Below are 17,821 nucleotides of genomic sequence, written 5' to 3'. Positions count from 1 at the left end.
TGGTTGAAGACATCCGCCAAGAGGGAGCCTCTGACAGGATGCAGGAGAGCCCCAAAGGGGATGATGGGCATTGAAGTCGTCAAACAATAAAAACGGCGGAGGAAGCTGAACAATCAGGTGCATCATGTCAGCCCGACTAACTGCGGATGACGATGGAGTGTAGACGGTACAAACTGAAAAAGTAAAGGCAGGAAGAGTAATACGGACAGCTATTGCTTGGAGTGGGGAGGTCAATGGGATGGGATGGTAATAGACATCGTCCCGAACGAGCAACATGACCCCACCATGAGCTGGAATACCATCCGCAGGGGTGAGGTCAGACTGCTCCGAGGTATAGTGGGTAAAAGCAATACGGTCACAGTTGGGCGCAACTTGGTTTCCTGGAGACCAAGGACGAGTGGACAGTGCAGGCGGAGGAGCAACTGTAATTCCTCCCGATTAGATCGAATACCTCTTATGTTCCAATGTAACAAAGCCATCGCTAGTCAGAAAAAACGGGGGAACGAAACGGGTGAAGAGCGGGTCACCTCGACGGCCGCGGAGGGCCATGTTTCGAGGGAACAACGCTACAACCGGCGGGAGGCGGATCCTGTTCCATCGAGTCGTCGCCAGCTGCGGCCGCTTTCCCAGGTTGCATAGGAGGGGCAGCATCATTCGCCGACGAGAGGCCAGCTGAGCGCCTGGCAGCAGAGCGTCCCGGCAAAACTGAGGACGGCCGGGAGCAGCGACTCGCGGATGGAGCGTCAGACGAAACATGCCGGGGTGGACAGGGGGATAAAGACTTCTTCTTGGAAGTCCGATGAGGCACAGGGATGGTGGGCTGGACCCGAAGAAGGTCCTCACGCGCAGCGTCCGTTTTGGAACGCCGGACCTCGGAACCCAGGGTCCGGATCATTTCCCCGATGGACACCTGAGAAGAGGATCGCTTCTCAGGCGGCAGAGGGGGAGGAGGAGGAAGGGTGGCCCCTGGGGCAGAGGGGGCAGGGGCCGCGAGGGAGGATTTGGAAGGGAGGGATTTGGGAGGCGGAGGCATAGACCTCGGATGGGGTGAGGAGGTGGAGGGGGGACAGGATAGGGGTTAGGATACTGTGGAAGGAGTGGACACGACTAAGGCAAACGAAGTTGTCAACGTCACGGGATGGAGGCGGTCATATTTCTTCCTGGCCTCAGAATAAGAGACAATCCAAAGTTTTTAGTTCTTGAATCTTCTTCTCCTTCTGATACGCGGGGCAGTCTAAAGATCTAGGCGAATGGATGCCAGGACAATTGACGCACCGAGGTGGTGGGGTGCATGTATGTTCCTCACAAAGAGGACGTTCACAATCGCCACAAAGGGGCTCAGCCTCACACCGTGACGACATGTGCCCAAAGCGCAAACACCGAAAGCAGCGCATAGGAGGCGGGACGTAAGGTCGCACGTCGCACCGGTAGCACATCACCTTTACCTTCTCCGGGAGAACGTCCCCCTCGAAGGCGAGGATAAAGGCCCCGGTGTCGATGCGACGGTCTTTGGGGCCGCGCTGGACTCGCCGGACAAAATGCACGCCTCGGCGCTCCAGGTTGGCCCTGAGCTCCTCATCAGATTGCAGCAGGAGGTCACGATGAAAAATAACCCCCTGCGTTCTATTTAGTGCCAGATGCGGGACAATGGACACTGGGATATCCCCTAGGCGGTCGCACGCCTGGAGCGCCGCCGACTGTGTGGCGGAGGTGGTCTTTATAAGAATGGACCCCGAAAGCATTTTACTGAGAGCCTCGATTTCCCCGAAGATGTCCTCAATGTGCTGAACAAAGAACATGGGCTTGGAGGTGGCGAACGTCCCCCCATCGGTCCGAGAACAGACTAAATAGCGGAGGAAGTACTTCGCCCCAAACCGGCGGGCCTGTCCCTCCTCCCAGGGAGTGGCCAAGGGGGAAAGGGCAGGAGAACCAGAACCAGAGACAGTACCTTTCTTTTTAAAAGACTCGGCCGTAGAGTGGCCTGATACATGTTGACGTTTCATCTGCGAAACGTCCGCCCCGATACCACCCACTCCGACCAGGGGCTCTCCCCACGGGCGCCACCCAGCCTCAGCAAGGGCCACCTGGCAGGATGACCGTTGCCGGAAGTCCTGATGCCCCAAGGAGACGGGCATCTACTCCTTGGCCGACGTGGGGAGGGTGCAGCTCAGGTATCGGTAGTACGATCCCTGTGTTGTCAGGGGGCTACAACCTAGAGGGTACATGACGACCCCACCACAACGGGCTGGCTACCGTGCTGGATTTCGGGTGCCATGGAAAGTCCATCATGATCGTAGGTGCAGATGGGTACGCACTATGGGCATAACTTGTGCAACCCATCAGGCGTTTAGGCCCAATTTGAGGAATAGTGGGTGTTTTTTTATTTTTTTGTTTTAGTTTTAGGGCGCAAAACTGCTATGGTCATTAGCGCCCAGTCTGTGACGTAGGAAACAGTAAAAAACCGAAAATGGAAACCAGCAGCAATGGGAACGAAAGTCATAAAATTGGAGAAACTGAAAGCAGAAGGAAGGCTTAAAAATCCACTACAGAAAGGGGTTGGTTGTCCCAAAAAAAAAAAAAAAAAAAAAAAAGCTTCAAATGACTGACGTCATTTCACTGGCACTAATAAACTCGAGAACGCGATCGGCTGAGCGCGTGTCATCTGCTAAAATCGACGATATATCAGGCGATAGCTGTAGACGGGATCGTAACAGATTAAAATAGGGGCACTCAAAGGTGTCTTACCGTCCACAGCTGAGAGCAGTGGGGACAGAGTGGGGGAGGATCGCCGCTTAAAAGATGTCGATGGCTAAAAAGACAGTGCCCTATCCGGAGTCTAGTTAAAATTACCTCCTCCCGACGACGCGTTCGGGAGGAAGAGGTCCAAGCACAAGGAAGAGCTTTCACGTCCCGCAATTTATTATGGGGAAGTGTCGACCAATGCGCGTGCAATAAATGAACAACACGACGATATAAAACGCTCCGTAGATCGGCGAAGGGAATCGATTGGATAGCTGGCCGAAGAAGACAGACTGCAGCCTTGGCTGCAATATCGGCCGCCTCATTTCCACAGATACCAACGTGTCCCGGGAGCCAGAGGAATGCCACCAAAACGCCCCCCCAGGTGGAGCAAGCGCAGACAGTCCTGAATCCGGTGGACCAGAGGGTGCACAGGGTAAAGAGCTTAGAGACTCAGGAGAGAGCTGAGAGAATCTGAGCAGATTACGTACTCTATCCGCTGATGGCGGCGGATGTAGTGGACAGCCTGGAGAACAGCGTAAAGCTCTGCAGTATAAACCAAACACTGGTAGGGAAGCCGAAAGGGATTTTGGGTGTCGCCAACAATATAGGCACTCCCTACACCTAACGATGTTTTCGAGCCGTCGGTGTAAATAAATGTGGCGTCCGTCATTTGTGCACATAGAGCAGCAAATGCCCGACGATAAACAAGTGAAGGGGTACCATCCTTGGGAAATCTACAAAGGTCACGGAGCAGGCAGATCCAGGGACAGAGCCAAGGCGGTGCTGTACCCCAAGCTGTCAAGGTGGTTTCAGAAAAGCGGAAGGAAAGAGAATGGAGCAGTTGACGGAAGCGGACTCCCGGGGGTAGTAGGGAGGAGGGGCGGCATGCATACCCTACATCAAAGGAGGCGTCGAAAAAAAAGTCATGGGCCGGATTAGCAGGCATGGAAGACAGATGGCTAGCATAACGACTCAGAAGGACTGCTCGCCGATTGGACAGTGGAGGTTCAGCAGTCTCAGCATAAAGGCTTTCCACAGGGCTGGTGTAAAAAGCTCCAGACACTAAACGTAATCCACGGTGGTGGATAGAGTCGAGACGCCGAAGAATAGACGGCCGAGCAGAGGACTAGACTATGCTTCCATAGTCCAATTTCGAGCGCACTAAGGCGCGATAGAGGCGGAGAAGGACCACTCGGTCCGCTCCCCAGGAGGTACCATTCAGGACACGGAGGGTGTTGAGGGATCTCAGACAGCGAGCCGAAAGATAGGAAACGTGGGAGGACCAGCACAGTTTTCTGTCAAACATAAGACCCAAGAATTTAGCGACGTCTGAAAACGGAAGATTGACAGGACCTAGATGTAAGGAGGGTGGAAGAAACTCCTTACGTCGCAAAAAATTAACACGAACGGTCTTACTGGGAGAAAAACGGAAGCCAGTTTCGATGCTCCAAGAGTGGAGGCGATCGAGACATCCTTGAAGACGTCGTTCAAGAAGGCTGGTCCGTTGAGAGCTGTAGTAGATCGCAAAATCGTCCACAAAGAGGGAGCCCTAGACATCAGGAAGGAGACAATCCATAATTGGATTTATGGCAATGGCAAACAGTACAACACTCAGCACGGAGCCCTGGGGTACCCCGTTTTCTTGGAAGAAAGTACGGGAGAGAGTAGTGTTCACCCGCACCCTAAATGTGCGCTCTGCCATAAATTCGCGAAGAGAAAGGGGCAGCCGACCTCGAAAGCCTCAAGAGAACAGTGTGCGGAGGATGCCTGTCCTCCAACAGGTATCGTATGCTCTCTCATCATCATCATCTTGGACAGTTGCCAGCCACTGGCTGGGTCTGTCGGGAACACAAGCCTCTCCATCGTGTTCTGTCTTTCCACCATTCCCCCTCTTCCACCTTCGTCCAGTTCTCCCCTCTTCTCGTCACACATTCCTTCACTCCCTTCACCCATCTATCTCTTGGTCTTCCTCTGGGCCTCTTCCCCTCCAGTTGCAGATCAAACATCCTCTTTGGAATTCTTCCCTCATCCATTCTCTTCATGTGTCCATACCATTGCAGTCTTGATTTTTCTATCTTGTCCTGTACTGGTTCCTCCTTTAGTCTTTCCCTCACATACACATTTCGCAATCTGTCTCGTCTTGTTACACTCAACCTGCTCCTCTCTAACTTCATTTCACTAGCCTGTATTCTACTTTTGTCGCTTTTGTGCATTACCCATGTCTCACTTCCGTATGTCAATATGGGGACAAAGTAGGTTCGGTATATAATTCCCTTGGATTTCTATGGCACCTCCTTGCTCCAAATAAGCCCCCTAATGCATTTGTAGAACTGCCCTGCTTTTCTGCATCTTTCATTTATTTCCATTGCGTTTCCCCCCTTACTTTCAATCATGCTTCCCAGGTACTTTAAGTTCTCTACCACTTGTAGTTTTTCCCCTCCACAAGTTATATACACATTTGGCCTATTCTTCTTCCTTGTTGTGACAATTATTTCACTTTTCTTTGCAGAGAAATGCATTCCATATTGTGCTGCCGTTGCCTCCCATACATCTAACTGCTCTTGCACCTCCTCCTCGCAATTTCCCCATAACATCAGGTCATCGGCAAAAAGCACTGCTTTCATTTTATGATCTCCAATTGCATCTGATACTTGCTGTAGGATTTCATCCATAACAATAATAAACAATAAAGGCGAAAGTGCACTTCCCTGTCGCAGCCCATTTTCCAGCTTGAACCATGCAGTACGTTCCCTCCCCACTTTCACACAACTCTCACTTCCCTCATACATTTTTCTGACTTTTCGTGTTCTCTCTTCATCTATCCCTTTTGCGTTCAGCACATCCCAGAGCTTGTCCCTACAGATACTGTCATACGCCTTCTCAATATCTAAAAAGGCCATGATTAAGTCCTTCTCGTACTCATAGTGCCTTTCCTGCAGTTGCCTTACCGCAAATATGAGGTCCGTTGTTGATCTTCCCGGTCTGAAACCGTACTGCTCCTCTTGCAGTCTACTTTCAATACTGCTTCTTGTTCTCTTCTCCAGGATCTTTTCATAGATTTTTCCACAGTGGCATAGCAGGGTGATTCCTCTGTAGTTCTCACATCTCCTTTTATCCCCTTTCTTGAAGATCGGGACTATAATTCCTTTCTTCCAATCCTCAGGAATTCTGTTCTCCTTCCACACCACCCTCAGCACTCTGTATAGCCACTGGGTTCCTACTACTCCTGCTGCTCGTATCATATCCACTGTTACTTCGTCCCAACCTGGTGCCTTGCCCCCTTTCATCCTCTTTATGGCTTCTTCCACTTCATTCCAAGTTAGATCATCAATTTCCCCACTATTATAATCGTCTGCTGCCTTAGGCTCTCCATCGCTGTTAGTTACCCACTTGGCGGCATTCAACAGATCTTCAAAGTACTCCTTCCAAATCTTTTTGAGCTCATGCATTTCCTCCACAACTCTTCCATTATTATCCATGATCCTCAGGCACTCGCTTCTGTCGTTCCTCTTATTTCTTACCATGGTGTAAAGTACTTTTTTGTTCCCTTCACTGTCCTCTTCTAACATTCTTGTCCATTGTTCCATCCACTTCTTCTTCTCCGCCCTTACTATGGTCTGTGCCGCTTTCTTGCTTTCCTTATATTTTACCCTAGCTTCCTCTGTTCGGGTCTGGAACCATTCTCTGAAGGCTTTGTTCTTTCGAAGTACTACCTCTTTACATATGTTGTTCCACCATGGGGTTTCCTTACTTCTCCTCTTTGTGCTGGTTCTTCCGCACACAGTCTCAGCTGCCTCAACTAGAGCCCTCTTAAAATCTCCCCATTCTTCTTCCACTGTTCTCTGATCTTCCTTTGGCAGCTTCTTCCTGATCAGTGTCTGGTACTGGGTCCTCCGTTCCTCTTTCAACATCCATGTCTTCAACCTTTTCTCCTGTATATCTGTTGCCCTCCTATCTTTTTTCTCCCTCAGGGTGGCTACCAACAGCCGATGGTCACTGTCTAAGGCCTCAGATGGAATGATCTTAACATCTGTGAGGCTGCTCATCATCTGCCTATCCACTAGTACATAGTCTACTACTGAAGTTTGGGACCAGTCTCCACTGTACCAAGTTATTTTGTAGCTACTTTTCTTGTACCAGGAATTTGCGATCGCCAGCCCATTCCTCTTGCAGAATTCCAACAACAATTTTCCTTCTCTATTTCGGTTCCCCCAGCCCTCTGGTCCCATTATCTCCTCGAACCCTTTCCTGTCTGTGCCAACATGTGCATTGAGGTCCCCTATTATCATCTGATTACCTCCATTTAGCTGCTTTTGCATGTCATCTTCGAATTCCTCCTCCTCTTTTGTACACCCCACCTGTGGGGCATATGCTTGGATGATTTCAATGCTTTTTCCTTTCACTCGTACTCTGGCTTTTATCATTCGATCATTGATTCCTTCCACCTCCTCCTGCAGACCCTCTCTGACCACTATTGCCACTCCATTTCTTCCCCTCTCATTCCCTATCCAGTACAGTTTACATCTTTTACTTAGTGGTTTTTCACCAACTCCTCTCCACCTAGTCTCAGCAAGTCCCAAGATGTCAAATTTCCTCCTTTCCATCATTTCTACAATTTCTTCTAACTTCCCAGTTAGAGTCCTTACGTTTAAGGTGCCCAGTTGTAAACCATCTCGTAATCCTTTTCCATTGCTTGGTCGGTTTCCTTTAAATCCGTTCCTTGATCCGAGGCATGTTCCCTTTTTATGTATGCTCTCTCCAGATCAAAAAATTTTGCTACTGTTTGGCGTTTCCGGAGAAAATTGTTCATGATATAAGTGCAGAGAGCAACAACATGGTAAACTGCAGAACGATGCTTTCGGAATCCGCATTGGGCAGGTGTTAAAAGACTGCGGGATTCCAGCCACCAAGCTAAATGGTAATTCACCATATGCTCCAAAACCTTACAGACACTACTCGTGAGAGAAATGGGGTGATAGCTAGAGGGGAGACGTTTGTCCTTTAGAGGTTTCAGAACAGGAACGACGATAGCATCCCGCCATCGTCTGGGAAAAGTACTGTTGGCCCAAATTCGATTATAAAGGCGAAGGAGGTAACACAGACTATGGGTTGATAAATGCAGCAACATTTGGACGTGGATACCATCCGGTCCTGGGGTGGAGGAGCGAGAAGAAGAGAGTGCATGTTGGAGTTCCCGCATGGAGAAAACAGTATTGTAGCTTTCGCGATTTTGAGAGGAGAAAGCAAGATGTCGCACTTCCGCTGCACGTTTCTTCGGGAGAAACGCTGGTGGGTAATTTGAAGAGCTCGAAATCTCAGCAAAGTGCTGACCCAATGAGTTAGAAATTGCGACGGGGTCCACTAATGTATCATGCGCGACAGTGAGCCCAGAGACTGGGAGAAACTAGGCGCGCCTGAGAACCGTCGAAGCCGACTCCAAACTTCCGAGGAGGGAGTGAAGGTGTTAAATGAGCTAATAAAGAATTTCCAGCTTGCCTTCTTGCTATCGCGGATGACACGACGGCATCGCGCACGGAACTGCTTATAGCGGATACAGTTGGCCAAAGTAGGATGGTGGCGGAAAACGCGAAGAGCATGTCGCCGCTCACGTATTGCGTCACGGCATGCCTCTTTCCACCAAGGAACTGGGGGGCACCGGGGCAATTCGGAGGTGCGTGGTATTGAACGTTCCGCAGCTCTAAGAATAACGTTTGTAATATGTGTGACCTCATCGTCGACGCTGGGAAAGTGACGGTCATCGAACGTCGCTAGAGACGAAAAAAGTGTCCAATCGGCTTGGGCAAACTTCCAGCGTCGCGGGCGCATATATGGCAGTTGAGGCTGCAGTCTAAGGACACATGGAAAGTGGTCACTCGAGTCTGTATCATCAAGGGCGAACCATTCGAAGCGCCGAGCTAGCGGAACAGTACCGACTGCAAGGTCCAAATGAGATAAATTTGTCGTGGAGGCAGACAAAAATGTAGGGACCCCAGTGTTGAGGCAAACTAGATCCGCTTGGTGGAAGACGTCTAGCAATAGTGAGCCACATGGACAAAAATGTGGAGATCCCCAAAGCGGGTGGTGGGCATTGAAGTCCCCAACCAGCAAATAGGGGGGTGGAAGCTGACCAAGAAGATGAAGGAGATCAGCTCGTGCCATTGGTGTGGACGATGGAATGTATACAGTACAAAGAGAGAGCGTGTATCCAGAAAGGGAAAGACGGACGGCGACAGCTTGGAAGGAAGTGTTTAAGTGGATTGGGTGATAATGGAGAGTATCATGGAGAAGAATCATGAGTCCTCCATGGGCTGGAGTGCCTTCAACAGAGGGGAGATCGTATCGGACGGACTGAAAATGAGGGAGAACAAAGCGGTCGTAGGAACGCAGCTTTGTTTCCTGAAGATCGTAAGAGGATCGACAATTCATCATGATTGGCTCGAATGCCACGGATATTCCAGTGGATAATGGACATAGGGTGGACAGAAAATGGAAGAATGTGAGCAAGGTTGCCGTCAAGTCAACGACTGCTCAGAGCTTGCGACCGACAGCGTGGAATGGCACTCAGCCGAAGGCAGAAGATCCTGATCCATAGGTTGTTCAGGAGCAGCTCCTGCCACCAGCGATCGGCCGGTTGATCGGCCGCCAGCAGTGCGCCTCGGCGACACAGAAGACGGCCGAGGGCGATTTCCGCCAGGTGGTGCTGTAGATGAGACACACCTTGGCGGAGAAGGAGATGAACTGGGTTTCTTATTAGCCTTCTTGGAAATATGATGTTTAGATGAAGGAGGAACCGATGGTTGTGAAGTTGGGGTACGTAAAAAATCTTCACGAGTATGCTCTTTTTTCGAAGTCTTGGTGTCTGACTTGTTGCCTCGAGATTTAGCAGAACCCGATGAAGGGTGAGCCATAGAGAGGGCAGGCGAAAGGGGTGAGGTTGAAAGGGCAATCTTTGCACTGGCCGATCTGACGACCGTGGTACTAAAGGTGAGGTCGAAAGTCTGCGTGGCCGCCTCCTTTGTTGGCCGAGGAGAAGCAAGGACAGTGCTGTATTTTCCCATCTGAGGCACGGTGGGCTATCGACTGGCGAATAATTTTCGAGCAGCAAAGGTAGACACCTTTTCCTTCACTCAGATTTCCTGGATGAGCTTTTCGTCTTTATAAATGGGGCAATCTCGAGAGAAAGCAGCGTGGTCACTCATACAGTTGATGCAGCGAGGGGATGGAGGTGGACAAGCACCCTCATGGGCATCCTTGCCACACGTAACACATTTGGCCGGATTGGAACAGGACTGGCTGGTGTGATTGAACCGCTGACACCGATAGCAACGCGTAGGGTTTGGGACTTAAGGGCGAACGGAAATTATCTCATAGCCTGCTTTGATTTTCGATGGGAGTTGAACTTTGTCAAATGTCAAGAAGACAGTGCGGGTTGGAATGATGTTCGTGTCAACCCTTTTCATAACTCTATGAACAGCCGTTACGCCCTGATCAGACAGGTAGGGCTGAATTTCTTCGTCAGACAATCCATCGAGGGAGCGTGTATAAGCGACTCCACGCAAGGAATTTAAAGTGCGGTGCGGTTCAACCCAGACAGGGAAGGTGTGGAGCAGTGAAGTATGCAGCAATTTTTGTGCTTGGAGGGCACTGACTGTTTCTAACAACAAGGTGCCATTCCGTAATCTGGAACAAGACTTTACAGGACCTGCAATTGTGTCGACACCTTTCTGAATAATGAAAGGGTTGACTGTGGAGAAGTCGTGACCTTCGTCAGACCGAGAAACAACAAGGAACTGTGGCAACGATGGAAGAACTGTCTGTGGCTGAGACTCAGTGAACTTACGCTTGTGAGCAGACATAGTGGAAGGTGAGGAAACCATTGCGGAAGAATCCCCCATGATTACCGGCGTCTCCGATGGCGCGCTCCTCCCTTGTGGGGGCCCTCTCTGAGGGCACTCCCGCCTTAGGTGATTGTTCACACCTCAGGTCACACCTCCCGACAAACGGATGGAGGGACCAATTGGCACTTTCGGAAGGTATCAGCTCGGGTAATCACCCCTCCCTGGGCCTGGCCGTTACCAGGGGGTATGTACGTGTCCTACCCGTCTACCCGGGGCGGGGAATTACGCGTTACCCCGTCACCGGCTACGCATGGAAATGCGTGGGTCGGCCTTCAGACACGCACAGGGAGGAAAAAAGAGAAAGGGAAAGGAAAGAAGAGGGGTCTCAAACGCTGCAGCGGAGAAAAGGGCAAAGAGAAGAAGTAAGGAAAAGAGAAGGACAAAGGAAGGATGAAGACTTACAAGCAAGGAAGGCGAAGAATGTGGTACATTTACAAGCGTCCATCTCCGGACGTAGGCACAAACCATACTCCCAGAGGGGGAGAAAGGGAAGGAAAGAGCCAGTGGTGAGGGGGGGGGGGCGAAGATGGGGGATGGGGAAGGATGCGGAAAGGGAAGGTATGCAGCCCGGAAAGGAAGGAGGGCCACATTAGCTCGGGGCCCCATGCTCGCTACGCACGTATCCACAAAAGAGTTGTGGATCCCCTGGGGGGGGGAATAGTGGGTGTGGTTACAACGCCGTTACAATGCTGAGTGCCAAGGTCTTAGTGCACTGAGGACCAGTGATACACCACGTAAGGTGTCCTTCCCCAAAAGGCTCGTACTTCTGTAGAATTTTGAAAAATGGAGGTCAAACCCCAAGGGGAACCATCACACGGAAGGCCGAAACGGTTGAAACTCCTTTTAGTCGCCTCTTACGGCAGGCAGGAATACCTCGGGCCCATTCTTACCCCGGACCCGCAGGGGGGAGCAGTGGATGTGGCAACATTGTAGCCAGATGTCAACTATGAAGTAATTTTAATCTGACTGTAATAACAAAAAGAAACATTTAAGGATGTTCACTACACTTCACAATACTACTGCAGACATTCACAAACATACCCAACAAACTCAGTGAACTGCAAATATCAGTTTTGTAACTTCATACTAATTTATAAAATGAGTATGTACACACTTGTAGCAGATAATGGTCACACAAATAGAGATGGTAGTGAATTGTGTATTGCATAAGCAAGGTATACTATCTCACCTGTGAGACTCGTAAAAAAAAAAAAAATTGCGACTAAGTCTTGGGAGTGCTACACATCTGGTACCTCTTACACCTATGTGCCACAAATCACTACTTAACATAACAGAGGGTACTTTTTATGATACAATATATTAAGGTTTCTTCACTGGTTTTACAGGTGCAAGGGGGAAGAATGGTTACCTGGACAATCTGGGGAACAGTCACCACTACTATCCACGTAGGTGTTACTTTGAATTTTTGGAAACATGTTTTTGCAATATATTCATTATCTTCCAGTTGGGGATTATCAGCATTTTCATTACACACATGTCAGCCAAACAGATGTGACCATCCACACCATAGTGCTATCTGTGAAACCCAAGTGGGATTGTTTTCAACCCGCACTAGTTTCAGCATTTCAGCCTACTTCTATGATGTTCGTAAGGCTCCAAGTGATGAGAGAGAAATATCGTACATAACCACAAGTGTATATTTAAGCACAGAACTCAAGAGGTAGCACAGGCACTGTAACCTCAGCTTCTGCCATCTGTGGAGTCAGAACTGTTGTTACTTGCTAAGCACTATCTGAGTCCATACCTGTATTGAATTGTGGCGAGGAATCTGAATTTCTATCAGATACAAGGGAATCATAGAAACAAACAAACACGGTTTACAGACTAATAGTTAAAATGATGGAACAAATTTTTTAACTTTAAGAATATCATTAAATAAAATCTTATTACACAACAAGATATATGACATTACTTTTGTGACATGCTTTTTGATTGTTCATTTTTGATGTGAGCTACTTTGGATCTCACTAAGATTTAATCAACTCTAGTCGAGTACAGCCATTCACATATGTAAGTGATCCCAAGAATCAGGATATGTTATGTCATTTAAATGTCTTACAAGCTCATGTTTGTTATCTGTCAAGACAGTGCACCATTAAAAGGTAAACTGCTAATCAACCCAATTGGCATGGAATTTTCACTAAAACCCTCAACTAGTATCCCTATGATATCTACTTTTATCCTCCAATGTAAACTGGTCTAACAAGGGGGACAGACCTATTCATCGCCATAGATTTTGTCCACATTTAAGATATACACAGGGCCTCGTCAGAAATTAAAGTCACTTAAGTGGGAGATCAAGATGGGCAAGCAGTTACAAAAAAACATCATCTTTGATGTGGGTCAGGTGAGTTATACACCATTTATGTCAGCACAGTTTCCAAGCAGCAGTCAGTGCAGCAGGGAGAGTACAGACGTGTAATCCGAGAGCCGTGAGGTAGAGTTCATAAGCAGATACATTTTTTCTTTCAGTTTAAAAAATTTTCAATTTTTACCTTATTTATAATGCCAATACACTGAAATGGTGTCCAATATGTTGTGTTTACTAATATTTTCATAAAAGGCATGAAAACGAGGCAAAAGAAAATTTGGTATTGTAAATTTATATAGAACAGATTATAATTAAGACTTTCGGGACTCTGTACTCCGTTAAGATTCATTTTGACCTTTGGGCAGCCTTGGCAGCCACAAACGAACAGGTTCCCTTGTTTTTATAATGAAAACCACCCAAGCATGTGTAAATCGTCAACTGTAAGATGATAAAAGAAAGTAATTTTACATGTGAAGTATTCATGTACTCAGTACAATGCCTCCTGGAAATTTATTTGAAATCCCAACATTCCTTTTGTGTTGATTGCTTTTTTACTTATTCACTGTTGAGCTTGAGGCTGTCAAACCAGCTAGAGCACACCAGGACAGGAAACAAGAGCACTGCATACAGGTGGCAGGTACAAGTGGTAACATTTAGGTTACACAAGGAAAACCTTAACTGAAGAAGGTTGCAATATCTAGATCAGTGCAGTTGTTCCAGGGAAGAAGTTTCAGTTCAGAAAATGAACTAGTAACTCCATATATTGTCTAGATGTTATTTTAAGCTACCACAGCAGATGGTAGTAGCAAGCAGACACATCTTAGTACACGCAGCAAGCACGATTCTCGCTACCGAGAACGACGTCAGTGCATTTGCACAATGAGTGAAGCGGAGTTCATTACAAAAAACCCTACCTACAGAGCAGAGGAACAGGAAAGGGACGTACCTGGATTCAGTTGGCAAGAGGCACCATGGAGATGCAAAGCCTCATGTCAGAATGACAATGCGTGTAAATCTCCTGCAATACTGGCATGCCAACTACAGACAGTTGACACCAATAATTTAAAAACCATGCATTAATGTATTCAGACATTCTCATAACATTTGTACATCAACTCAGTGTTGCTCATTTCCAACCTCAAGTACATTCTATATCATACCTTTTTCACACCTAGTGCTGCTCAAACGTTTGTACCCTAAGATGCTGGTAGTTATTGCAACTTCTGTTAGTTCTCACCCCCTCAGACTGACATTTCTGTTGTGCCAGCAGTCAGATACTTTTCTTTCTGTAATGTTTAGAAATAGCCTCAGTGTAGTAATTTAGTCTAAATGCAATGAACAAATGCCATTCACTTCCTCCAGCACACCAAGTCTTCCACAAGTATTCTTATCGAATCCTGAAATGCGCACCTCTCGTAAGTGCCCTGTGAGAGTGTTCGGTGGTTGTCCGAGTGATCACTTGCCATCACTGGCAGTTTTTTGTCCTACAGCCACTCAAATTGCAGATTGACCAGAACCACCCAACCCATCCCCCCTCACATTCTCATGTACTTTCTCTACATTATGCTGGACATTACATTATTTTTACTTTCCTTTTCACAAAAAAATTAATTTATAACATTTCTCTCACTCATTTCTTATGACGCCCAGCATCTACCACGAATTTGGGCAAAATCAGTGGCAACAAGCAGATGCAGTCCCCTTGTAGGAGCTCTTTCATGATCACAGAGAAAATTTATCTTCACTCTCTGCAGAGTCATCCAAAACCAATCATTGCTGAATACTACCTTTTTTCTTTTTTTAAATTATTTACAATATTGCCACTGACAACAGAATCATTGGTTCTGCTATAGGCCTAGGGGTGTGCATCTGGTCAATCCTCTTTTTCAGTTTCTTATTTTCAGAGCCTGAAGTAGAAGCAACTTGTCCAGTATTATTCTTTATAAGATCCCCTCCAAAGCAGAAAATTACAAGCAAAAATTTTTTTTTCTCGAACTATTCTGAGCTGCAGTTAACGTTAACATGACAAATCAGCTCACAAGAAAAATGAATCCAAAAACCTCAACATAATGAAGTAGTTGCAGGGTACTATTTATCACAACTCTGTCACAATTCCAGATAGTTAATATGATAAAACTAGTTTTCACATAAAATTACCTACTTAAAAATTATTCTCAACAACAAAACAAATCATGAGACCAAGGATAACAATTCAGCTTACTTGTTTAAAAGCCCTTTTGTATTCTTTTGATGCTGTTTCCAAAATGAATTTCATGCTAAATATATTGCACAACTTTGCTCCATATCCATTTCTGCCACCAGTGACCTTTTCTTCTTCATCATTATAATTTGATGAGGTAAGCAGGTGTCCAAAGATCATGGTGGGCACATACATCTTCTCTTCTTTGTGCTCCACAACAGGTATACCTTTACCATTATTCCACACTGATATTGTGTTGTTTTCCCTGACAAAGACAACCAATTAAATGTAAATAATTGAATGAAAGACAAAAAATTATAGCAAATAATCAAGCAATTCTTCATGTTATCCAAGAGGTCCCTGTACCCATATTGACTTCATTCAATTTAAGAGTTAGAGTTTTACTGGTATCCCTGACGAAATGCATTAAATCAGTTCTGAAGTCTCTCGTGTTGCACTGTTACAGCTGTGGAAAGATAATGGGTGCATTTTTAGATTAATCTGACAAGGCCCCACATCGTAATACAACCCTAGTTGATTGGGAGAAACATGCTTCCATTTTACATGGTCTCAAAGACAGGTCATATGGTGCATGCAAGAAAGCTGAAGAGGAATTTTGTGTCCCATCGTTTAACTGAGCAGTCTCCAAAGAAATTCATTCACATAAGAGTGACTCAGCCTTAAGTATTGTGGTCAGCAATGTACAACTACTTTAAGAAGATTTAAACATTAAAGCATTTGGACTGAAATTTGCAGTTGAATTATCTGACAATAATTCAGAACAAAGTTGCAGCCTACTATGCTTTGTCAGCACAATTTTCAAATTATGCATCTCGTTAGGCTGGTATTACACTACCAAATTTCTTTGACAAAATCAGTTTGTCAAATACATTTGGTGCAGTGTATGGGTTTAGCGTACCAGGGTTGCCGAATTCAATGATGCACGCTACACCACATGTAATAAACACTGTTTTTATTTTTCGTAAGCACACATATACAGTTGTTTACATTCTGAATTCTCGGTACACGTCCGTACACTTTCGCGCGCGACCACAGACTAAGCAAAGAGCTTGCCAAAAACAAAGATATTAACCGCGACTTGGTCGATAGTCGCCACAAGTGTAACAAGGAACCTTTGTCAAATGTTGCCTTTCATGAAATTTATTTCATCAAAGCTAGTGCATCTTATATTTGATCAATGAAAACAATTGTCTTATGTTTACAGATAGTGCCTGGCACAAACACACACATTGAAAAATGATTGTGTGTTGTGTATGTCGTGTGGAGAAGCATAAATATTGAAAGACACGTTTGTAATCTATAATGAATTAAAGTGTTTTTCCTTTTTTAGGTAGGGAAATGGAAACCTATCTTTCTTCAGAGCAAATTGGAGTAGTCTACACAGATTTGAACAAGTCAAAACCACAAGAGATTTAAGCAAGTTCGCTTCCACCACTGATATTCATTTGTTCACTGAAAAGTGAATTAAAGAACAGTTGTTTGTCAAGAACACAAAATTAGCACAATACAATTCATTGATGATGCAGCTATGGTACCTGAAAGTGAACAGGAGTTTAATTTTTGTGCTGAATGAAATGGAACATGGGCGAGTTGTAGGTCAAGATATGCACATGAGTGCGTAAGCAGAACAAGCTGACAGGCTGGAGGACTAAATGTTGCAGTCATTAAGGGGAATTTACAGGTACATGCAAAGCATAGATTTAAGAAAAAGCCCAAAAGATCTTTCATAAAAATAAAAAGGAGCCAATTTGCAAGAATATAAAAACTGTGCCTAGTTTTTGATGTAAAAAAATTCATAAAACTATCTAAAATTGGCATAAAACATCCTAAAGTACCTGACAAGTACACTGCTATTTGCAGTCAGCTCCTTTTGAACTTCACATCATCTCAAGCCATTTCGCACATTAAAAGGTTTTTGACAGTACAATTGTGACTCAGCTACTATGAACTGTATATATTACACTGCACGCAGATCATATTATTGTATGCTAACGTTAGCAGAAGGTGAGATCCTAGTTTTATTACATTTCAGATTTATACTGGAAACAAATCACTTCCCTGTTTGACAGTGTAATGAATCGTCCTCCTCCAACATTATCTTTTTCGATAAAACAGATACCACGTATAATCTCAAATCTCACATAGGTTAAAATTATCTCAGCTGTTTCATTAAAAAGAATTCACATGATTTTCTATACAATGTATTATATTTCAGGCTTAAATGTATAACAAAGAAATTAATGTGTTACACTCGATATGTACTAACAGTTAAAATTACTCTTCTTTTTAAGAATATTTGTAATTAAAAAATTTGTAGCACACTTAAAATTCACATTATTAATTGCACAAACTAACACTAATTATTAAATTCATTTCTGGATTAATTTATGAAATGATATATTTTAGCAATGATTCCTCTTTTGTTTTGTAAACTCTTAATTTGTAAACTCTTTGGAATATTGTGAGTACACAGAATGTAAGCAGTGGAGGGCATGCCTTTGATGGAAAAACACGTATTTTGCTAAACTTGCCAACAACAATGTAATTACCCGTTTTTGAACATGGAAATTGTTAAGTCAGTGTGATTTAGAATAATGGGACAAAATCAAAAGATATTCATAGCAAGAC

The 17,821-nt window shown here is 45.6% G+C and overlaps 1 protein-coding gene across 1 annotated transcript in view; it reads right to left on the bottom strand.

Annotated features, from left to right (window-relative positions):
- LOC126210389 (DNA topoisomerase 2-like) overlaps nt 1-17,821 on the bottom strand; it is a 173,359-nt gene that overhangs the window by 144,750 nt on the left and 10,788 nt on the right. The window contains exon 4 of the mRNA XM_049939618.1: nt 15,194-15,437. Coding sequence (XP_049795575.1) covers nt 15,194-15,437 — 244 coding nt within the window. The remainder of the gene's footprint in view (nt 1-15,193; nt 15,438-17,821) is intronic.

This window comes from Schistocerca nitens, chromosome 10 (genome assembly GCF_023898315.1).
Source record: "Schistocerca nitens isolate TAMUIC-IGC-003100 chromosome 10, iqSchNite1.1, whole genome shotgun sequence".
In the NCBI taxonomy this organism is placed as follows: Eukaryota; Metazoa; Arthropoda; class Insecta; order Orthoptera; family Acrididae; genus Schistocerca; species Schistocerca nitens.
This window is presented reverse-complemented; position numbering and strand designations above follow the sequence as displayed.